This window comes from Pan paniscus, chromosome 4 (genome assembly GCF_029289425.2).
Source record: "Pan paniscus chromosome 4, NHGRI_mPanPan1-v2.0_pri, whole genome shotgun sequence".
Lineage (NCBI taxonomy): Eukaryota > Metazoa > Chordata > Mammalia > Primates > Hominidae > Pan > Pan paniscus.
In genome coordinates, this window is record NC_073253.2 from 43,706,355 (window position 1) to 43,730,987 (window position 24,633).

At 43.4% G+C, this 24,633-nt stretch overlaps 1 protein-coding gene across 4 annotated transcripts in view; it reads right to left on the minus strand.

The window, feature by feature from the left end:
• Positions 1–20,060, minus strand: part of MCCC2 (methylcrotonyl-CoA carboxylase subunit 2) — a 75,122-nt gene extending 55,062 nt beyond the window's left edge. Inside the window, exons 1-6 of one of the 4 annotated variants that reach the window (XM_063604207.1) lie at positions 19,741–20,060; positions 14,305–14,371; positions 10,919–11,003; positions 7,537–7,638; positions 4,660–4,787; positions 2,842–2,954 (exon numbers count right to left, since the gene is read on the minus strand). In XM_063604207.1, coding sequence (XP_063460277.1) covers positions 2,842–2,954; positions 4,660–4,787; positions 7,537–7,638; positions 10,919–11,003; positions 14,305–14,371; positions 19,741–19,869 — 624 coding nt within the window. In that variant the 5' untranslated portion in view covers positions 19,870–20,060. The remainder of the gene's footprint in view (positions 1–2,841; positions 2,955–4,659; positions 4,788–7,536; positions 7,639–10,918; positions 11,004–14,304; positions 14,372–19,740) is intronic. The other 3 variants (XM_034959975.3, XM_008966577.5, XM_003813976.5) reach the window with 3 other exon arrangements.
• Between the last annotated feature and the right edge of the window lie 4,573 nt (positions 20,061–24,633).

A 24,633-nucleotide genomic window follows, 5' to 3' on the forward strand; every position in this document is an offset into this window, starting at 1 on the left:
CAAGACTAAACCAGGAAGAAGTTGAATCTCTGAATAGACCAATAACAGGAGCTGAAATTGTGGCAATAATCAATAGTTTACCAACCAAAAAGAGTCCAGGACCAGACGGATTCACAGCCGAATTCTACCAGAGGTACAAGGAGGAACTGGTACCATTCCTTCTGAAACTATTCCAATCAGTAGAAAAAGAGGGAATCCTCCATAACTCATTTTATGAGGCCAGCATCATTCTGATACCAAAGCCGGGCAGAGACACAACCAAAAAAGAGAATTTTAGACCAATATCCTTGATGAACATTGATGCAAAAATCCTCAATAAAATACTGGCAAAACGAATCCAGCAGCACATCAAAAAGCTTATCCACCATGACCAAGAGGGCTTCATCCCTGGGATGCAAGACTGGTTCAATATATGCAAATCAGTAAATGTAATCCAGCATATAAACAGAGCCAAAGACAAAAACCACATGATTATCTCAATAGATGCAGAAAAAGCCTTTAACAAAATTCAACAACCCTTCATGCTAAAAACTCTCAATAAATTAGGTATTGATGGGACGTATTTCAAAATAATAAGAGCTATCTATGACAAACCCACAGCCAACATCATACTGAATGGGCAAAAACTGGAAGTATTCCCTTTGAAAACTGGCACAAGACAGGGATGCCCTCTCTCACCACTCCTATTCAACATAGTGTTAGAAGTTCTGGCCAGGGCAATTAGGCAGGAGAAGGAAATAAAGGGTATTCAATTAGGAAAAGAGGAAGTCAAATTGTCCCTGTTTGCAGATGACATGATTGTATATCTAGAAAACCCCATTGTCTCAGCCCAAAATCTCCTCAAGCTGATAAGCAACTTCAGCAAAGTCTCAGGATACAAAATCAATGTACAAAAATCACAAGCATTCTTAAATACCAACAACAGACAAACAGAGAGCCAAATCATGAGTGAACTCCCATTCACAATTGCTTCAAAGAGAATAAAATACCTAGGAATCCAACTTACAAGGGATGTGAAGGACCTCTTCAAGGAGAACTACAAACCACTGCTCAAGGAAATAAAAGAGGATACAAACAAATGGAAGAACATTCCATGCTCATGGGTAGGAAGAATCAATATCGTGAAAATGGCCATACTGCCCAAGATAATTTACAGATTCAATGCCATCCCCATCAAGCTACCAATGACTTTCTTCACAGAATTGGAAAAAACTACTTTAAAGTTCATATGGAACCAAAAAAGAGCCCACATCGCCAAGGCAATCCTAAGCCAAAAGAACAAAGCTGGAGGCATCACACTACCTGACTTCAAACTGTACTACAAGGCTGCAGTAACCAAAACAGCATGGTACTGGTACCAAAACAGAGATATAGATCAGTCCAGAACAGAGCCCTCAGAAATAACGCCGTATATCTACAACTATCTGATCTTTGACAAACCTGAGAAAAACAAGCAATGGGGAAAGGATTCCCTATTTAATAAATGGTGCTGGGAAAACCGGCTAGCCATATGTAGAAAGCTGAAACTGGATCCCTTCCTTACACCTTATACAAAAATCAATTCAAGATGGATTAAAGACTTAAACGTTAGACCTAAAACCATAAAAACCCTAGAAGAAAACCTAGGATTACCATTCAGGACATAGGCATGGGCAAGGACTTCATGTCTAAAACACCAAAAGCAATGGCAACAAAAGCCAAAATTGACAAACGGGATCTAATTAAACTAAAGAGCTTCTGCACAGCAAAAGAAACTACCATCACAGTGAACAGGCAACCTACAACATGGGAGAAAATTTTCGCAACCTACTCATCTGACAAAGGGCTAATATCCAGAATCTACAATGAACTCAAACAAATTTACAAGAAAAAAACAAACAACCCCATCAAAAAGTGGGCGAAGGACATGAACAGACACTTCTCAAAAGAAGACATTTATGCAGCCAAAAAACATGTGAAAAAATGCTCATCATCACTGGCCATCAGAGAAATGCAAATCAAAACCACAATGAGATACCATCTCACACCAGTTAGAATGGCAATCATTAAAAAGTCAGGAAACAACAGGTGCTGGAGAGGATGTGGAGAAATAGGAACACTTTTACACTGTTGGTGGGACTGTAAACTAGTTCGACCATTGTGGAAGTCAGTGTGGCGATTCCTCAGGGATCTAGAACTGGAAATACCATTTGACCCAGCCATCCCATTACTGGGTATATACCCAAAGGACTATAAATCATGCTGCTATAAAGACACATGCACACGTATGTTTATTGCGGCATTATTCACAATAGCAAAGACTTGGAACCAACCCAAATGTCCAACAATGATAGACTGGATTAAGAAAATGTGGCACATACACACCATGGAATACTATGCAGCCATAAAAAATGATGAGTTCATGTCCTTTGTAGGGACATGGATGAAATTGGAAACCATCATTCTCAGTAAACTATCGCAAGAACAAAAAACCAAACACCGCATATTCTCACTCATAGGTGGGAATTGAACAATGAGATCACATGGACACAGGAAGGGGAATATCACACTCTGGGGACTGTGGTGGGGTGGGGGGAGGGGGGAGGGATAGCATTGGGAGATACACCTAATGCTAGATGACGATTTAGTGGGTGCAGCGCACCAGCATGGCACATGTATACGTATGTAACTAACCTGCACAATGTGCACATGTACCCTAAAACCTAAAGTATTAAAAAAAAAAAAAAAAGATTAGATTTTGTGTTAAATTCTGTTTTACTTTCAAGCCATCCCAGAGTACCTAATTCGTAAAGATACTTGGAGTAAAAAGCACCAGTGTACACTTCATTCATGAGAAATTACCTGTGCAATATTTTTAGAAGACATAATTGCCTGATTATAGAATGTACGGCCAAAGTGGTCTCGATCTGGAAACACATCTGCTTGTCGAGGTAAGTATGCTCCTCCCGAATCAACTGAAGACAAGGAAAATGAGAAACATAAGCATCTCTATGAACTAAATGTGCTACGCAGAGGGAAACTTGTATCAATGACAGCATCAGTTCTTAATCACATTCACAAAAAACTTGCCCTGTCTTTCTAAACTGTTATAGAGCCTCGTTCTCCAAACCCCCAATGCAGCCAAAAGGATTCATTGCCCCAAACCCATCAGGCTTTCCTACCTCTGTGCAAAATTCTCCTCGAAATGTTTAGAACCTTCTCTCCTTTGAGGACCAGCTAAAGCCCCAGAAACATCATAAGTTCTTAAAGAGTTAAGGTGGAAAAGTATCTTTCCTTCTTCTAAACCAATACAAAAGCCATCCACAGAATTCATATAATAATTTATACATATTGGCTTCTGATACTGTTTTCATTGCAGATTGGAGTGGTGGGTACACAGGTCAGTTGCGTTCAAAGCAGAGCTCATGACTTCACAGCTGTGTGATTATAGGTGTGTTTCCTAGCCATCCTATGCCCCGGTTTCCTTACCCATGAAATGAAGATAAAAAAAGGAGCCATATCATATATTAGGATGACTTGAAAAATGCATAGAAAGCACTTAGTTCAGAATCTGCAACCATTAAGTCTTTTGTTGGTTGCACATTATATGCTGTGTCCAATTCATTATGAGCTCGCTGAAGACAGAGACAACAAAATCCTCCTCACTGTATCCCCTATAAAGACCGGCACAGCACCTGCAAGCAGCTGGGCCTCATTTGCTGTTTTCTCTATGTGCAGAGCAGTTCGTATTGTGAGTTAATCAGGTAAATTCAACTTCACAGAAAAACACAAAACAAAAAATACCTCTACATCAGTACCCGTTCAAATACCTGCATACATGAACAACATATGTTGGAATTTTACCACACTAACCCAGTATCAGGAAAGGCCCTTTTTTTTTTTTTTTTTTTTTGAGACAGAGTCTCTCTCTGTCGCCCAGGCTGGAGTACAGTGGCACGATTTCGGCTCACTGCAAGCTCCGCCTCCCAGGTTCACACCATTCTCCTGCCTCAGCCTCCCAAGTAGCTGGGACTACAGCTGCCTGCCACCACGCCCGGCTAATTTTTTGTATTTTTTTTTTAGTAGAGATGAGGTTTCATTGTGTTAGCCAGGATGGTCTCCATCTCCTGACCTCGTGATCCGCCTGCCTCGGCCTCCCAAAGTGCTGGGATTACAGGCGTGAGCCACCGCGCCCAGAGGAAAGGCCCATTTTAAACTGCTTTGCTTTCAGGTTCTTTGATTTAAATGTGTTTTAATTTCAAATATAAGTTTACTTTCACTGGAAATTAAATTTACTTTAAATTACATCTGCTCAAATTATATAATACTTGCACATTTAAGTCAGTACCTGGCACTCAAGAGATATATAAATATTTGCTACTACTTTTTTCATAGTATGATCCATAAAGTTAAAAGAAAAACAGGATCTAGAGAACAAAAAAAACCACACAACACAACTGGCATGCGTCAAAATGTATGAGTATTATGCACTAGTACTATGAATAGTTCTTGTTTACTTTCCCCCAGAGTTTTCAGCAAAGAACCTGTGTTTCTTTATAATTACGGCAGAAATCAACAGGTTTATAAAATACCCATCCCAAATGTAATACATACAGCCTTCCAAACTATCTTGCATTTTACCAGCTAATAATAGTTTATTTTACCACTCTTGTGACTTGCCTAAGTAGATGCAGGGGAGCCTGTTTTGCATGGCAATTTCTTGGGCCCGTAATTGTTTTTTCACAGTCACTGGGTAGTAGGCACCTCCTTTGACGGTGGCATCATTGGCAATAATCATGCATTCTACTCTGAAAGGCAGAAATTTCATTGGAGAGAGAATTTAAGAGATTTCTTCAAAACTAATTACACTCATTACAAGATACCCCAATACGACCTTCAACTTCTAGTACGTATCACTATTAACATCCATTAGCAGACAGCAGTCTTAGGATATAAATGCAAACTTTAATCACAGTTCACATATTAATTTATATAATACAAAACAATTACTTTTAACAAGTTTATAAACTCACACTTGGTTTTTGAAAAGTCATCAGTCCTAGATTAGTAATAAAAAACTAACAACCTAAGCCTTGTGTCATAATGGTTCTTTGAATGAAAAGGTCCTAACAAGATGAAAATAATAATGAAAAAAAAAAATCCAAGTCTCAAGGGAAAAGAATTCCCTCATAATAAACCTTCAAAGTCTCCTTTTAGGAGGGTATTTTGCAAAAATGAAAACTGACCTTTAGTACTAAGATTTATTTTTTGTATTCTTGTTCTTCAACATTACAGCCCCATGGTTTTCTACAAAACTAAAAGTAGTCTAAAATATAACGTTCATCTTAAGTGAAGTCAGAATGAATGCAAACTTTAATATACTAAAAACACATGAAAGGTATCCTGAGTCATCAACAGTGCCCTTTCTCACCAAAACCAGTTTATTGGGTATGAGTCACAAAGAGCAGGGCGGCCAACAACCACGGCTGGCTGGGGAAACTGCACAGCACTGGCAGGAAACCTTAAGGTCAGAGGTACCCTTGAAATCTGAGATGACAACAGTGTGCTCTTTACAAAATTCAATTTTCTTTATGTTTCTGATGTTTGTGTTACCACACTTTATGCTGCCTACAACTCTAAAGAGTGAGTCATTAAATCCCTGCTGAAAATAGAGAACGGCAACTGAACACCCAGCACAGGGTAGTGTTGAGCTTCTCATACTAGGATATGTGGCCAGCAGGGCTCGCCACAAGACAAACAGGACTCTTCTTTGAGCATCAATTTTATTCCCTAGGTCATATAAAACCTTTTTCTGCACTGCAATGAACATTTTATAGAGTAGAATGCAAACTTTTAATGATTTAACATTAAACGAACTAGACTTCAAAGGAAATGTAGGCTTCTCATAGGTTGCTGGGCCATAACCTCACACTGCAGAGTGTGTGCTCATACTTCCTACCACTGGGGGTGCTACGCTAGAAAGTTTAAGAAGCTCTGGTACTGGAAAGAGGCCAGGCTGTGAAGTCAGACAAAGTTAGACTGAAATTCTGGCTCTGCCAACTTGTTAGTTATGTGACCATGGACAAGGGACATAGCCATATCTGCTTGTCTATTAAAGGTCACAGACTTGTTACAGGATGAGAAATCAAATTGGCCCACAAAAATACTAGATTGCATTTCTATTGGTTTTGCCTACCCAGCATCTATTATTTTGGCAACAAAACTAAACCTTCTTTCAGAAACTGCCTCTTATCTTTAATCCAGGTGGCTCAAGTAGGACTGACCCCAGAGCCTGCCTTAAAGGGGGGCACAGGGACCAGGTCTTTCTACCCAGAGTTCCCACTGAGGCTTGGCAATGGGACAGGCTCTAAGCCTAAGCGGATCTTGCCTTCCACTGCAGCTGCTAAACTTATAGAATATAAACCAGGAACTGCCTATGACCATCGCTGCCTCTGGATTTAGAGAGGCTGCCTAGAAACAAAGCTGACACACAGCAAGTCAGGGCCAGGAGTAGAAAACAGCCTGGGACCTAATAATACCTAAGACCATTTGAGCTCCCAGATCCAGCCATGCCCAGACTCACCAGATAAGAGAATCAATATATCCTCTTTTTTGCTTAATTTGAGCAAATCCAGCTCATCTGTCATTTGTCAGAGAAAGAGTAGTGATGATATAAACCGTTCAACAATTTTTACGTAAGAAAGGTCAATTTGAATTATAATAAAGGCCAGAGCAGTGGCTCATGCTTGTAATCCCAGCACTTTGGGAGGCCAAGGCAGGAAGATCATTTGATGCCAGGAGTTTGAGGCTACAGTAAGCTATGATCATGTCACTGCACTCCAGCCTGGGCAACAGAGTAAGACCCCAACTCAAAAAAAAAAAAAATTATAATGATGTGCTAGCCTATATTCAACATCGTTTGAGCCCAGAAGTTCGAGATTAGCCTAGGGAACAGAGCGAGACACCATCTCTAAAAAAAAAAAAAAGGAAAAAAGAAAGAATTTATAATTAAGTGCTACTTTATACCTATTAAATGACTGAATTTTTTTCAGCCATAATATCCAATACTAGAGCATCTCTAGTTAAAAGATAAAGACTGGTCTCCTTCCTTGCCCTTGTCTCCATGGAAAGACATCTTTTTGTTTTTTTTTTTTGAGACGGAGTCTTGCTCTGTCACCAGGATGGAGTGCAGTGGCTCCATCTCAGCTCACTGCAACCTCTGCCTCCCAGGTTCAAGCGATTCTCCTGCCTCAGCCTCCCAAGTAGCTGGGACTACAGGCGTGTGCCACCATGCCGGCTTATTTTTTTATTTTTAGTAGAGACAGGGTTTCACCACATTGGCCAGCCTGATCTCAAACTCCTGACCTCAGGTGATCCACCCACCTCAGCCTCCCAAAGTGCTGGGATTACAGGCATGAGCCACCACACCCAGCCAGTCCTACATAATATAAATAGCATACAAATCGCATGCTAATATGCAAAGTGAGTGCTGGATGCCTGTGCCTCATCAAAGTCTTCTTCTCAACCCACATTATGAAGCACAAGTAGAATACTCACCCTGATACTCTTCCAATGCCTGTAATAATGCCACCTCCTGGCACCTCCTCATTGTCATATAACTGGTAACCTGCAAACTGGGATAATTCCAGAAATGGAGACCTAAAGTGAAGAAAGGATGTTGTTTGAATTAATGTCATTAAAAACTACACATTTAAACAGTTACACATGGAAAAGGAAAAGATTTTTCCTCAATGGGACAATATTTCAAATACACATGCTGTATATAAAATCTATTTTTAAAAATCTAAAATGGGTGTGGTGGCTTAAGTCTGTAATCCCAGTTATTCAGGAGGCTGAGACAAGAGGACTGTTTGAGCCCAAGAGTTGGAGGCCAGCCAGGACAACATAGTGAGACCCCATCTCTTTTTTGTTGTTGTTGTTGTTTTTTGAGATGGAGTCTTGCCCTGTCACCCAGGCTGGAGTGCAGTGGCGCGATCTCAGCTCACTGCAAGCTCCACCTCCTGAGTTCAAGCGATTCTCCTGCCTCAGCCTCCCGAGTAAGTGGGATTACAGGCATGCGCCACCACAACCAGCTAATTTTTTGTATTTTTAGTAGAGACGGGGTTTCACCATGTTGGCCAGGCTGGTCTCAAACTCCTTACCTGAAGGTTATCTGCCCACCTCGGCCTCACAAAGTGCTGGGATTACAGGCATGAGCCACCACGCCCAGCCAAGACCCCATCTCTTAAAAACTTTTGGAGGTAGGTGGGGTGGCTCATGCCTGTAGTCCTAGCACTTTGTGGGGCTCATGTGGGTGGACTGCTTGAGCCCAGGAGTTTGAGACCAGCCTGAGCAACATGGGGAAATCCCATCTTTACAAAAAAAAAAAATTTTTAACACAGCTGGGCATGATGGCACATGCCTGTGGTCCCAGCTACTTGGGAGGCTGAGGTGGAAGAATCACTTGAGCCCAGGAGGCCAAGGCTGCAGAGAACTGTGACTGTGCTACTGCACTCCAGCCTGGGCAACGGAATGAGACCCTGTCTCAAAAAACAACTAATGGCCAGGCACGGTGGCTCATGCCTGTAATCTCAGCACTTTGGGAGGCTGAGACAGGTAGATCACGTGAGGTCAGGAGTTTGAGACCAGCCTGGATAACATGGTGAAAACCCATCTCTACTAAAAATACAAAAAAAAAAAAAAAAATTAGCCAGGTGTGGTGGCACGTGCCTATAATCCCAGCTACTCGGGAGGCTGAGGCAGGAGAATCACCTGAATCCGGAAGGCAGAGGTTTCAGTGAGCTGAGATCATGCCACTGCACCCCAGCCTGGGCAACAGGGCAAAACTCCATCTCAAAAAATAATTAATTAATTAATTAATTAAAATAAAAATCCTTTCCAAGTACCAGGCTCTCTTCTAAGGGCTTTAGAAACACTCACTTATCGCCTGGTGTGGTGGCTCATGCCTGTAATCCCGGCACTTTGGGAGGCCAAGGTGGGCAGATCACGAGGTCAAGAGATTGAGACCATCCTGGCCAACATGGTGAAACCCCGTCTCTACTAAAAATACAAAAATTAGCTGGGCATGGTGGTGCACACCTGTAATCCAGCTACTCGGGAGGCTGAGGCAGGAGAATCGCTTGAACCCAGGAGGCGGAGGTTAAGTGAACAGAGATCGCGCCACTGCACTCCAGCCTGGTGACAGAATGAGACTCCGTCTCAAAAGAAACACTCACTCATGTCCTCCTTAGAACCACCTTCTGAGGTGGATCTTATTGTGACCCTCGTTTACTGATGAGGAAACTGAAACACACAGAGATCAAGTCACTTGTCTAAGGTTACACAGTAAGTAAGGGGCAGAGCCGGGAGCTTCATAAGCAATCTTGCCCCAGGGGCCAGGCTCTTAACCACTAGTCTGCCTCTCACTTACTCACATGGTCAAGATACATTAGGAGGGAAAAAAGAGAGTTGGCTACAAAACAGCAAATTTAGTACGATTTCATTTGCATTTTTAAAAAATGTAGGTGTCTGGTATATATATATGCATACAAATGGCCTAGAAGGATAATATACTAGGTGTTAACAGTGCTGTCTCCAGGTTGGATGTGTGTGCACGTGTCAGGAGAAAAAATACTTTGGGAGTTTTCACTTACCCCTCTCTCCCCCTTACACTCCATATCCAATCCTTCAGGAAATCCTGTTGGGTTGGCTCTGTCTTCACAATACATCCAGAACGCTGCACTCCTGCCACCACCACTACTACTACCCTATGCTGAGTCCCCATCACGTCTCCCTCAAATCCTTGCAATCGCCCTCTACCTGGTCACAGGGCTTCCACCCTTGCTGCTCCATCTACTCACAACACAGCAGCCAGAAGCACTCTTTTAAGCTATGTCAGATCATAATCATCTCCTGTTCAAAACCCTACAATAGCTCCCCATTTCTTCCATGGTGAAAACCAAAACCTTTATGATAACCCACAAGGCCATACAGGATCTGACCCATCTCCTACTCCTCTCCCCTCACTCCCTCCACCACAACCACCCCAGCCTCCTGGCTGCCCCTTGAGCATACCAGCATTATCTGGCACACTCCCACCTCAGGGCCTTTGCACTGGCCATTCCCTCTGCCTGAAACACTCTTTCCCCAGAGAGTTACAAGGCTCTCTCTCTCTCTCTCCTCCTTTAAATCTTTGCTCAGACATCACCTTCTCAATGCGGCCTACCTTGGCACCACCTCTTAAAACTGCAACTTGCCCTGTATCTTCCTCTCCTTTACCCTGGGCCACCTTTTCTTTTTCTCATGACATTTGTCACTTACTAACACACTACAGAATTTACAATCTTTTTTTTTTTTTTTTTTTGAGACAGAGTCTCGCTCTGTCACCCAGGCTGGAGTGCAGTGGCACAATCTCGTCTCACTGCAACCTCTGCCTCTGGGGTTCAAGCGACTCTCCTGCCTCAGCCTCCCGAGTAGCTGGGACTACAAGCACATGCCACCATGCCCAGCTAATTTTTTGTATTTTTAGTAGAGACGGGTTTTCACCATGTTAGCCAGATGGTCTCGATCTCCTGACTTCATGATCCGCCCACCTCGGCCTCCCAAAGTGCTGGGATTACAGGAGTGAGCCACCACACCCAGCCAGAAGTTAACAGTCTTTACTGTTGCTTTCTGTCTCCCTTTGCTATGATGTAAACTCTAGTAGAGCAAAGATCTGTGTCTGTTTTGGTCACTGATATATCACTAGTACCTGACCAATAGTAGGCTCTCAATAAACATGTCAACACATAGTGCTTGACACATAGTAGGCTCTCAATAAACACATGTTCCTGAATCTTACGATGAGAACTAGAATTCAAAATAACTGATTTACAAGACTGTCTAATAAAGTACTATGGAACAGAGAACACTTTGAGTCAGTACTTGGCTATGTACGCACCCTGGGTCTATGAGATTGTCAATTCTTTCTCTGGGCAATAGTTTTCCTCTTGATATGTGAAGTGCTCGGGCTTTCTCACCACCTCCTATGATAGAAATGTGATTAGATTAGATTAGATTAGATTGACACGATAAAAAGGTCTCAATGCCAGAAAAACATAATACTTAATCCAAAATATAGCACTTTTTAAAAGTTCAACATATCCTCTGAGAAAAGGCTAATAATCATTCACTCAACTTACAAGTTGCCAATTTTCTGAAGTAAATGTAAAAACTGGTATTAAAAAAAAATCAATCTATCCCTGATTTTAGAGTATATCCTAGAGTCTATGTTCTGAATTCACTAGTAGTTACATAAATTACAGAGTATTTTCTCTGCAGCTCACATATTGCAAATATTGCCTCATCTCCACCACATTTATTAAATACATGCTATGATAGATCTGGAAAATTCCTATCTTCATTTGTACCAGGTAAAAATAAAATTTTAGAAATTACTTCCATGATAAGTGCAGTAAATTTACCTAAAGATGACATTAGTGATCCGTAACTTTTTAGGCTTGCAACTGGGTGAGTTGAACACTTTAGCAATTTAAAAGTCCCCTTCCTTGACTCAGAGATTGTCTTCAGTGCTTCTCAACATTGCTCACATCATGACAGACAAAGAAAATTATAACTGAAGAGCCCACTGGAGTATTCTTGGGAATATCTATAACCCACTCTCGGCAAACCAAGGTAATGGAGCAAGAACAGAAGTATCAAATTGTACCTTTAATAATTAAAACATTAGTTTATTTTTATTGGTGCCCAAGAATTTCATCTTAATAGAGTCTTTGTCTAATGAAATGTTCAGCTATTTCAGAAAGCTATTTCTTTGTTTATTTAGGCAAGAAAATAATCTCAAACGATCTTCCAAGTAGGACCTTTTTTTTTTTTTTTTTTTGAGACAAGATCTTACTCTGTCACCCAGGCTGGAGTGCAGTGGTGCCAACAACATGGCTCACTACAGCCTTGAACTCCTAAATTCAAGTGATCCTCTCACCTCAGGCTTCCCAGCAGCTGGGACTACAGGCATGTGCCACCACTCCAGCTAAATTTTTGTGATGAGGTCTCACTCTGTTGCCCAGGCTGGTTTCAAACACCTGGCTTCATGCAATTCTTCTGCCTTGACCTCCCAAAGTGACAGGTGGGTCATGCCTGTAATCCCAGCACTTTGGGAGGCTGAGGTGGGCGGATCACTTGAGGCCAGGAGTTTGAGACCAGCCTGGACAACATGGTGAAACCCCATCTCTACTAAAAATACGAAAAATTAGCTGGGTGTGGTGGTGTATGCCTGTAGTCCCAGCTATTCGGGAGGCTGAGGCAGGAGAATCGCTTGAACCCGGGGGGCCAAGGTTGTAGTGAACTGAGATCGCGCCACTACACCCCAGCCTGAGTGACAGAGCAAGACTCCGTCTCAGTAAAAAAAAAAAAAAGAGACTTAAGACAACATCGCTCTTTAGCAATTCTGTCTAGAGTGGGGCCTTACAATTTGGAGCAGCTGGTGAATTCTGGTTTTATTAGGAAGAACCAGAAAGAGGGTTATCCTTGATGCAGGCTCACAGAGCACATAATTAAGCTCCCCTGACATTTAATTCTTGGCAAAGCTGTGACAGCCAAGTTTGTCCTTTCCCCCTTCTCCCTACCTCCTTCCCCAGGGAGTCCGGCTCAGTCCTCTACCCTCCTGTGGCCACCAGCCTGCACCACGGTTCCTCAGCATCCACCATCCCCAGCAGGCACCTGATGCCACAGGACTCCTCACCCCTCCATTGAGTCAAACCCACCTCTTTTTTTTTTTTTTTTTTTTTTTTTTGAGACGGAATTTCGCTCTGTTACCCAGGCTAGAGTGCAATGGCACCATCTTGGCTCACTGCAACCTCCGCCTCCCAGGTTCAAACAATTCTCCTGCCTCAGCCTCCCGAGTAGGTGGGATTACAAGCATGCGCCACCACACCCAGCTAATTTTGTATTTTTAGTAGACAGGGTTTCACCATGTTGCTCAGTCTGGTCTCGAACTCCTGACTTCATGTGATCCGCCCACCTCGGCCTCCCAAAGTGCTGGGATTACAGGCGTGAGCCACTGTGCCTGGCCCCAAAACCCACCATCTTAATGTCTAAGGGGGACAGTGAGTTCACCAAATCAAACTCTCAAAATGGGCATAACAATTGAGTTATCACCCCTAACAAAACACTTTCATTTCAGCAAGAGTTTGAATTCTTTTTCTGGAGACAACACCTTGATCTAAAATGGCTTCAAAAGTATGAATTCCATAGCTGCGTACAGGGGCACAGGTATAGTCTCAGCTACTTGGGAGGCTGAGGCAAGAAGATCAATTGAGCTCCCGACTTCGAGTCCAGCCCGAGCAACAGAGTGAGGAGACCCTGTCTCTAAATAAACTAGTAAATAAGCAATTCTAGACCATACTTTCCATATCCAGTCTTCTTCACTATTTTTATACTCCTGAGATCCAGTATTTAAACTACTCTACGCTAAATGTAAAATTTTACATTAAAAGTATTATATACAATTTTAAGTATTATATACTTGTTGATAAAAGTTATCTGAAACAGTCTATCAAATATGAAGAATGCTTTCCATCTGAGATTCAGCACTTAGGGAGGAAATATTAAATGCCTACTAAGAAATCACTGGCCAGGTGTGGTGGCTCATACCTGTAATCCCAGCACTTTGGGAGGCCAAGATGAGAGGATCGCTTGAGCCAGGGGTTCAGTCCAGCCTGGCAATAGAGCAAGAACCCGTCTCTTAAAAAAAAAATTAATAAAAATTAAAAATAAATTATTTATTCATAAAATTTATGAATTTGAATCTTTACTTTTCCCCCCAAAAGTGGTAGTACTCTATGAAGAGAAAAACTGGCCAAGTAATAGGAAAAATAAAATTAAATGCCTGCATACCAACAAATGCATAGTCTTAAGAGTCAAAAGCTCAGCCAGGAGTAGTGGCTCACGCCTATAATTGCAGCACTTTGGGAGGCCAAGGCAGATGGATCACTTGACATCAGTAGTTCAAGACCAGCCTGGCCAACATGGTGAAACCTTGTCTCTATTTAAAAAATACAAAAATTAGACAGGCATGGAGGCAGGCACCTGTAATCCCAACAACTTGGGAGGCTGAGGCAGGAGAATGGCTTGAATCCAGGAGGCGGAGGTTGCAGTGAGCCGAGATGGCGCCACTGCACTCCAGCCTGGGCAAGAGAGCAAGACTCCATCTCAAAAAAAAAAAAAAAAAAAATCAAAAGCTTAATTCCAGTATTTTTCCTAAAAGCAATAACTATTTTAGGACATCTTAAGTAAAGGCATAAGCTGTGGAATAAATGCTGTGTTTACCTAGTTTTATATGCTCCACTCGTTCATGGAGCTGATTTACTAGTGCTTTCATCTGCTTGTAGTTCTCCTAAAACAGAAATAGAGGAGACAGGGGAGAGAAATATTAGAAAGCAATTCCTTTTTACCAAAATAAAGGTCAAAAAAAAAAAAAAACCAGTGGTCTGTGCCAACTCTGTGTGGCCACCACACTGGGCCACCCCATCTGTGGCAGCCACGCTGGGCCACTGGATCGTATGGAAAAGATTCACCCCTGCCTGTCTTGTTCAAGCTCTTCTTCACCACCCCACTTGTCCATCTCTCCATATCTTACTCCTCTGTAAGCTTAATTCATGTTTTATCTCATCTTCAACTCTACTTCTGGCCACTCCCACTCAATTTAACATCTTTCTTCCTTAAACACGTTCTGAACTTAAACTGATCTCTATTTGTTTTCCTATTTTAAGGAATATAAGCTTTTTGAAGGTTAGAATACCATCTTATTTTTCCTGTCCCATCAGTCACTATCTGAGATTCCAACCAATGCTTGCTTACTGACAAAGTACACTTAAAAACAAATCCCAGAGGGAGAAAAAGGATCCTATTTTTATTTTTAATTTTGTATTTTTATTTTTGGGGACAGAGTCTCCCTTTGTTGCCCAGGCTGGAGTGCAATGGTGCAATCTCGGCTCACTGCAACCTCCGCCTCCCGAGATCAAGCGATTCTCCTGCCTCAGCCTCCTAAGTAGCTGGGACTACAGGTGTGTGCCACCATGCCCAGCTAATTATTGTATTTTTAATAGAGACCGGGTTTCGCCATGTTGGCCAGGCTGATCTCAAACTCCTTACCTCAAGTGATTTGCCCATCTCGGCCTCCCAAAGTGCTGGGATTACAGGCATGAGCCACCGCACCTGGCCAAGGATCCTATTTTATGTTTTAAAAAGAACAGGCTGGGTGTGGTGGCTTATGTCTGTTATCCCAGAGCTTTGGAAGGCGGAGGCAGGAGCATCGCTTAAGCCCAGGAGTTTGAGACCAGCCTGAGTAACATAGGGAGACTTCCATCTTTACAAAAAGAATAAAAATTTAAAAATTATCTGGGCATGGTGGTGTGTCCCAGCGACTTGACCAACTAAGGTGGAAGGATCTCTTGAGCCCAGGAGTTTGAAGCTGCAGTGAACTAGGATCGTGCCATTGTACTCCAGCCTGGGCGACAGAGCAAGACTGTTTCAAATAAATAAATAAATTAGTAAAAAGAACAAAACTCGGCCGGCCGTGGTGGCTCACGCCTGTAATCTCAGCACTTTGGGAGGCCGAGGCGGGCAGATCACCTACGGTCGGGAGTTCGAGACCAGCCTGACCAACATGGAGAAAACTCGTCTCTACTAAAAATACAAAATTAGCCAGGCAAGGTGGTGCTTGCCTGTAATCCCAGCTACTCGGGAGGCTGAGGCAGGAGAATCCCTTGAACCCGGGAGGCGGAGGTTGCAGTGAGCCAAGATTGCATCATTGCCCTCCAGCCTGGGCAACAAGAGCAAAACTCCATCTCAAAAAAAAAAAAAAAAAAAAAAACAGAACAAAACTCTATGCTGGCATATATACACAAATTAAGTAATACACAAGGAAATATTGACAGTGAGAAGTAGAAAAGAGGTAGAGGGACTAACTTCTCACCCTTCTGTATTTTTAAATTTTGTTTGGTCAGCATATTACTTTAGAACAATACTTAACTAGCTAATTATCTTTGAAATTCAGACTTGGCCCACTAATACATTTTGCTCCCCATGTGATTAGCATCTCTAGTTATTTAGTTCCTTCTGTTTGACAGAACACTAAGCAACTTCCTAACTGTTCAAACTTAGATGAATATTCAGTTTACAGTATATCTCCATTATTTCCTATTTTCTACAGCTCCAAGAGCTCTGAGGGTCATGATTTCTGCTACATTCTCTTGCTCTGCAAAATCCAGAAAATAAAAAACAAGGAAGCAGCATGGTATTAGGGAAAGAACCAGTTGGAGCTAACACATATATACAGAACTTGTCACCCTACAACAGCAGAAAAAAGTATGTAACTTTTCTCAAGTGCACAGGCAACATTCTCCAAGATAGACTACATGTCAGGCCACAAAACAAATCTTAATAAATTTTAAAAGACTGAAATCATACAAAGTATCCTTTTTTTTTTTTTTTGAGACGGAGTCTGGCCCTGTCGCCCAGGCTGGAGTGCAGTAGCACAGTCTCAGCTCACTGCAACCTCCGCCTCCCGGGTTCAAGCGACTCTCCTGCCTCACACTCCCAAGTAGCTGGGATTACAGGCGTGCGCCACCATGCCCAGGTAATTTTTTTATTTTTAGTGGAGACAGGTTTCACCATGTTGGCCAGGCTGGTCTAGAACTCCTGACCTCAGGTGATCCACCAGCCTCGGCCTCCCAAAGCGCTAGGATTACAGGCGTGAGCCGCCATGCCTGGCCCAAAAGTATCCTTTCAATCACAATGGAATGAAACTAGAAATCAATGGCAGAAGGATGACTGGAAAATTCACAAATATATGGAAATTAAACAACGTACTTTTAAGCAACCAGTGGGTCAAAGAAGAAAAGCACTGACCCACTGAAGCTGACATTTGCCTCTACAGACTGGGCAACATCTGTGCCAAGCTCAGTCCATCAGACTTAAATCACAGAAGAGCCAGTACTGGCTATAGTTCACCTCCCAGGCAATCCTTTGTCAACCAACCAACCTAGCCTCCTTAGGATGAGACTCACTAACCAAGAGGCAGTGTAGTTTAGTGGCAAAACCAAAAGTTCAACTTTCAGTTTCCCTACTTACTGATACTGCATTTGGCAAATCTTGATCTCTCAGGATGCCAGGTATGTGTGTGTGTGTGTGTGTGTGTGTGTGTGTGTGTGTGTTTAATCACCTGCGAAACAACATTCTACAACCTAGTAATTTTCTTGTGAAGCTGAGCAACCACAGAGGTTAGTGCCTGACAGTCATAATGAATTGGAGCTGAGCCACTGACAAGTTTCCCACCCCATCTTTTCAACCATAGAACCCACCTAGGTAGAGCTGGGTGAGTGAGAAGCATTATAGAGCAACAGTTAAGACCCTGGACTCAAGAGTTATGAGCCAGACCACCTGGCTTCAAATTCAGGCTCTGTGTTATCTCAGACAAATTTCTTGGACCCTATATACCACAGTTTTCCCATCTATAAAACAGAAATAACAATTGTGCCTACTGCACAGGATCATTATGATAAATACATGAGTAAAACCACATAAAGCCTTTAGAAAAATGATGGGTACACTATAAAATTCCTGCCATTATTATTACTTATTATAGTTGCTTTTATTTGTAATCAGGAAACACAGCTAAACTGGATCATTCATCCCATTCTCCCCCACCCTCATGGACTTGCTTTGTCTAATGTGAGCACACATTAATTTCATCACATGCCAGCAAGAATTTTAAATCCAATTTGTGTTCAGCCTCTTGCTCCTGTGCCTTCGGCCATGAGAAGGGCATGTTTAATTCAGGGCTGCTCTTCAGCCTCAGTCCAGGAATGGGAAGACACATGGAGCAGACCTGAACCTACCCTGCAGTGGAACAGTCACAGCAGCAGCTAACCAAAGGCCACCAACACAAGTGAGAGATTAAGAAACAAAACAAAATCAAGTGAGAGACTAATATTTACTGTTGTGAGTTACTGAGATTTTTTGATTGTTTGTTACACAAAGCGCAACCTAGCAAAAGGTGATTCATACAAAACCCATCACCAAAGCCTTCTTTGTATTAATGGCAGTTCCACCTACCTAAATATTCTGCCCAGTTGGAAACTCCAAAGTCATCCATTTTCCCCTTCCACTCAGTTATTAACTCTATAATCTTTGCTCCTCAGGTATCTATGCCCCCCTCCTACATACAACTCTAACTTTGACTCCATCTCAAGACTCAACTCTCCACTGTCACCTAGGTCTAGTCTTTTCCCTACATCAATCCATCCTCCACATTGCCACCACACTGATGATTCTACCATATCCATAGGATCATGCCACTTATCTACTTAAATATTTTAATGGACAACCTGCCAAATGGAATCTAAATGTGGCTTTTGCATGGAAGATCCTCCTCTATCTGGCCCCATAATCAATCAATCCCATCACCAGACACTATTCAATGAATTCCATGCCCTAGACATGGAATTCAAGTCCTCACACCAGATATACACTTTCATAACTCAGTACCTATGTTCTTGTAACTCTCTTGGTTTATACAGTCTTACCTTCCATCCTGCACCCTGAACTTGGCCAGCTCTTACCCAAGATTCATCTCACCCATTACTTCCTATCGGTAGCTTTCTGTAACCACCTTCTCAAGCTTTAGACAACCCTTCTCACACTGTACCACAGTTACCTGCTTTCTTGTCCATCTTCCCTACAAAATTATTAGTTCCATTCCTACGCATCCATACCAAATATCTAAAATAGTGCCTAGACCACAATAACCACTTAATAATTCTGAATTAAACATTCTGGACTGACAAACAATTGTGTGTTGTTTGCACTATTTAGATGTTATCTGTATAGGCTTAGAAATCGTGGGAACACAATGAAATTTTCCAGCTCTGATATTTCACAAGTTTTGAGCTTTTTGGCCTTATGATGCCTCCTAATTCCAAGAAAAGCCACTCAAAGATACTGTGGGATATTTTCTATTAACATAACCAACTTTTTTTTTTTTTTTTTGAGACAGAGTTCGCTCTTGTTGCCAAGGCTGGAGTGCAATGGCACGATCTCAGCTCACTGCAACCTCCGCCTCCCAAGTTCAAGCGATTCCCCTGCCTCAGCCTCCCAGGTAGCTGGGATTACAGGCGCGCGCCACCATGCCCGGCTAATTTTTGTATTCTTAGTAGAGATGGGGTTTCACCACGTTGGCCAGGCTGTTCTCGAACTCCTGATCTCAGGTAATCCACCCGCCAGGGCCTCCCAAAGCGCTGGGATTACAGGCGTGAGCCACTGGGCTCGGCCATCATAATCAACTTTTAAACTCAAATTTCCTAAGCACAGCGCCCCTCGTTGGGCTGCTCTAGGCCAGTGGTTCCCAAAGCTGGCTGCCAAAAGTCCCCTAATGAGTTCACTAACAACATAAACACAGCGACTCCACCTGACACCCACAAGGTCCAGAGTAGGGCTCAGGCAGCTATTCAGCGAGCTCCCCAGGTAGCAATTCTAAACCAGGCTTTAAGAACCACTGATTTCAAAGACACAAAGTACAGTGCCAGCTCTAAAAGTGAACTAAACTTTCTTGTATCTGTTAGGATTTTCTTCTTCAAACTTCACGCGCGTCACAGAATCAACTGGGGCTCCGGACAAGAGAGCAGCAGTTGTTGAAGCGTGCCCCTCCTCCACTTGCTTCCTAGCCTGGCACCGGCGGCCAGGCCACCGGGGCGCTCAGCCTACCTGGTAGAGGGCAGAGCCCAAGTCCGGCTGGGTGCCCAGCGAGGCCACCGAGTCCCCGTGATAGGCGCGCAGCCCGGCGGGAGAGGCGCGGGCACACGGCCGCAGGGCTAACCTCAGGGCGGCCCACATGGCGGCGGGCACCGAGCGAGAGAGCGGCCCACGCTGGCCTGGAGCCGGTGCTTTCCCCTGCCGCTTCCCTGGCTGGGGCGGAGGCTGAGCTCAGGTTCTTGCAGCCCCCGAGAAGGCTTCTCTGATTCTCAGGCCTGTCCACACACGTGCCTAAGCGCGCCGCCCGCGATTGGTCAAGCCGCGCCACGCCCCCTGACCCAGCCAATAAGGGACAGAGCCTCAGCCCCGCGAGGTCGCGTCTAGTCCCGAGCGCAGGAGAGCAGGTCTCCCCGGCGGATCGACCCTCACGAAGCGGTGCGGCACTGAGAGAGCTGCGGTTGGGCTTGGATTGGTGTTGTGTTGACAGCGATAGATAATATCACGATAGTGACTGTACCTAAGGCAGGAGAATAAGTCTGGAAGCAGGGAACCTAAGGCTGTCTCACGCTGACTTCCTAGAGCTAAACTGAAAGGAAAACCCTAACTTTCCATGCCTAAGTAACAAAAGAACCAAAGGCTACTCCCTTTGCAAACCCCCCACCTTTTCCGCAGGGCAGATAGGAAATTGGCTGTCGCCGACAAATCACTTACTGCTGGTGGAGGCTTGCTTTGCCAAGTTTGAACCTTAACTCCAGCCTCTGAATGGTTGCTGTCCACAACCAATCAGACTGATTGGGTGTCCAGTCTCCGTTTGCATAGAAGTATAACTTTGTAATTTCACCCTAGCCTTTGATTGCTTGCTTCTTGCAACCAATCGGGTTTGAGGTGAGCATAAAATGGCCAATAGGAAACTTCTAGTGGGTATTTGGACCCAAGAAGATTCTATATCCGGGCCCTTGAGCTCTGCTCGGTCCGCTCCCACATTGTGGAGTGCACTTTCGTTTTCGGTAAATCCCTGCTTTCGTTCTTTCGTTGCCTTGTTCTTTCTTTGCTTTGCTGGGCGTTTTGTCCAATTCTTTGTTCACAATGCCAAGAACCTGGACAACTTGCAGTCACAACCCCCAGTGACACACCAACAACATGGGTGAATCGCATCTAACACGTGCTTTCGAACAGCACAACAAGCCTGTTGTCCTTTCACTGGAGACCTTAAACATTCTTCTGATTATTTTCGCTATGTAGTTATTTTTCTTTATTTTTTACTTTATTTTATTTCATTTTTTGAGACAGGGCCTCACTCTGTCGCCCAGGCTGCAATGCAGTGGCACGATCACAGCTCGCTGAATCCTTGACCTCCCACCTCAGCCTTTCCAGTAGCTGAGACTACAGGTTCGTGCCACCAAGCCCGGCTAATTTTTTATTTTTGTAGGGGTTTCACCATGTTGGCCATGCTGGTCTTGAACTCCTGGACTCAAGCGATCTGCCCGCCACAGCCTCCCAAAGTGCTGGGATTATAGGCATGAGCCACCACGCCAGGCACTATGTAGTGACAGATTGTGGACATCAGCACTGTGGTCTTAAATAAAGGACTCCAAATATACCCATAAAAATTAAAACATTCTATACAAAATGCCTTGAACTTAAGGTTTTTCATTCACATATTTATTGAGCACTTACTACTTCTACTCCATTGGTTGCTTAGTGGGGCAGAGTAAAGGGGGAGGATGGGGTAGAGAAAGGGTGCGTCTACACCTGGAGGTAAACTTAGTTTCAGACTTCAAGGTACTTATAAGAAAATAATACAAATGGCCACATGATTTCTTGCTGAACTGTGTAGGACAGACATTAAAGGAACAGAATGCAATTGGGAAAGGGTTGCAGCTGAGCCTTGCAGAAGCATTGAGAGTGGACTGAGCAATGAACATGGCCAGGCTTTGTGCAAATGGAGGAAAGCATGAGCTAAACTGCAAAGGTATGATTTACACTGTGCTTGCCTCCCATGGTCAACAGAAAAAAAGGCCAGTAAAAACTGACTTTTCATATGTATCAGGGTATCAGAAGAGAGTGTTTGATATTTTAATTGCCACACTTTATTTTTCTCTAAATAGTTCTTCAATGATGCAAAGTACTTAAAATCACCACCCGAAGACAGAGAAGACACAATAGGATATGATTCCTTGCTTTCTTTAAAAGTCATACCTGTTTTGGCCGGGTGCAGTGGCTCATGCCTATCATCCTAGCACTTTGGAAGGCCAAGGCGGGTGGATTATCTGAGGTCAGAAGTTTGAGACCAGCCTGGCCAACATGGTAGAACCTCATCTCTACTAAGAATACAAAAATTAGCCAGGCATAGTATCACGGGCCTGTAATCCCAGCTACCTGGGAGGCTGAGGCAGGAGAATCACTGGAACCCGAAAGGCAGAGTCTGCAGTGAGCCGACATGGCACCACTGCACTCCAGCCTGGGTGACAGAGCAAGACTCTGTCTCAAAAAAAAAAAAAAAAAAAAAAAGTCATACATGTTTCTTATTTCTTGTAACTTTTGTTACAAGAAGCTCTTTGGAAATGTATAATGTTCCCAGAACAGCTAAGTAGAAAAATGCAAAAGGTGAAGTGCAAATGCACAGAAGGCCAAAAGCAGTCACCTAGCATCTGTTAGTGTCCAGTGTCTCTCTACCCCACTATTGAGATTACAAGGAACATAATCTTTGCCATCTCTGATTTTTTAAAATAATGTTTTATTGAGGCCAGGAACTTGAAACTAGCCTAGGCAACATAGTGAGCCCATGTCTCTGAAAAATAAAAATAGCCATGCACAGTGGCATGTGCCTGTAGTCCTAGCTACTTGGAGGGTGAGGTGAGAGAATCACTTGAGTCCAGGAGTTTGAGGCTGCAGTGGGCCATGATCTTGCCAAGCACTTCAGCCTGAGTGACAAGAGCTAGACCCTGTCTCTAAAAAAAACAATAAAAATAAAATAAAAATAAAGTAAAATAATGTTTTTATTTTATTTATTTATTTATTTATTTATTTATTTATTTATTTTTCTGAGAGGGAGTCTCGCTCTGTCGCCCAGGCTGGAGTGCAGTGGCACGATCTCGGCTCACTGCAAGCTCCACCTCCCGGGTTCATGCCATTCTCCTGCCTCAGCCTCCCGAGTAGCTGGGACTACAGGTGCCCGCCACCACACCTGGCTAATTTTTCATATTTTTAGTAGAAACGGGGTTTCACCGTGTTAGCCAGGATGGTCTCGATCTCCTGACCTCGTGATCCACCCACCTCGGCCTCCCAAAGTGCTGGGATTACAGGCGTGAGCCACCGCGCCTGGCCAAAATAATGTTTTATATAATAAAAATAAGAGAATTAATTGAAAAATGTAACCGCCAGGGCTGATCTCTGCAGCCTGGTGCGCTGCCTTTCTTCTCACCCTCAGTTCCTTCCCATGCATTGCTCATTCCCATTGGCTGCCATCTTCCACTTGCTCTCCTTCCTTTATCCGCACCGTTCCCTCTGCCCAGGGCATCTTTCCACGACCAGACTTGTCCGTTCCATCTTCTCCACCTGGTGAGCCCAGACACATCCTTTAGGACTTGGCTCAGGAATCTCCTACTCCAGAAGCCCTCCCTGACCCCACCTCATTACCTCTTTCTCCCTTCAACAGGCCTCTATTGTGGCTCGGGTCAGCACTTGTTGTTAGGGCTCATTTAGTTTCTCCAACTTGGGGTCTTGTCAGTGTCATCATTTATGGCCTATGCCGGGCATATTACAGACGCTAAATTTGTTGAATGAATACATAAAAAGTAACTGCTCTAGAATCAGAGCAAGGAGACATTCCAGGACACCTAAGGGAGGGTTATTTAAAGGCCAGGCAAGAAGCTGGGAGGTCAGGATGAGCAGTTAGATCTGGCAGGCTCTCCTTTGCTATCAAGTCTCTTCTGTAGAAACTTAATGACCTTACCTGGGATATCACATGGTATTAGTTTGGTTGTACTCTATTGGATTCAAGGGGAGGGGACATAGACCCCACCACTCAATGGAAGGAGTGTCAAGGCCACTGGTAGAAAAGATGAGAGACATTGTGTGACTATCTTTGGAAAACATGACTGACATGCCAGCACATGCACTCATGTTTATACATTTATCCCAATCCAACCTTATATTTGTTTTCCTTGGCATAACAATCCATTTCCATATTCCCTAACTCTTGCCAATACACACTGGCAAGAAACTGTCTCTTTCTGGGCCACGTTCAGTACTTTTTGGTTTGCACTGGAATAACTAACTTCTGTTAAGATCCAGAGGCAAGGAGGCAGGGTAGGATCAGTCCCTCACGAGAACTAGCATCAGCTCATAAGGCAACTGCCCCAGATGAAGCGACTAAGTGCCTTTTACACAGGGAAAGGCTGGTCAGGAATGGGGAGTGGATATGAGGGTAGGTTGCCTCCACTCTGAGAAAAGCTCAAGGGGATTTGGGCATTTGAGAGTCTGGGTCTTGACCACATCTGCCCAAATGTGTCCATCCTATTTCTCAGCTTTCCATTCCTTCCTGTGTAGTGTCCTTATATCATACTGTACCTTTCACTGACCCTTCAACTCCCTTCTTGTCAAATCCTGGCTTGATTCTCAGCCAAACTGCCCTGCATCTACAGAAGATAATAGACTCCAAGCTGTGATAAAGGCTTTTTTACTTTTCACTATTATAAGAATCTACTCAAGGTAAATAAAATTACGTGTGCATACAAAAACTTGAACAAAAATATTTATAACAGCTTTATTTGTAATACACAAAATCTCTAAACAACCCAAATGTCCATTAACAGATGAATGAATAAGCAAATTATGGTAAATCCATATGACACAATACTGCCTGCAATAAAAATGACGTAGGGCATGGTAGCTCACACCTAC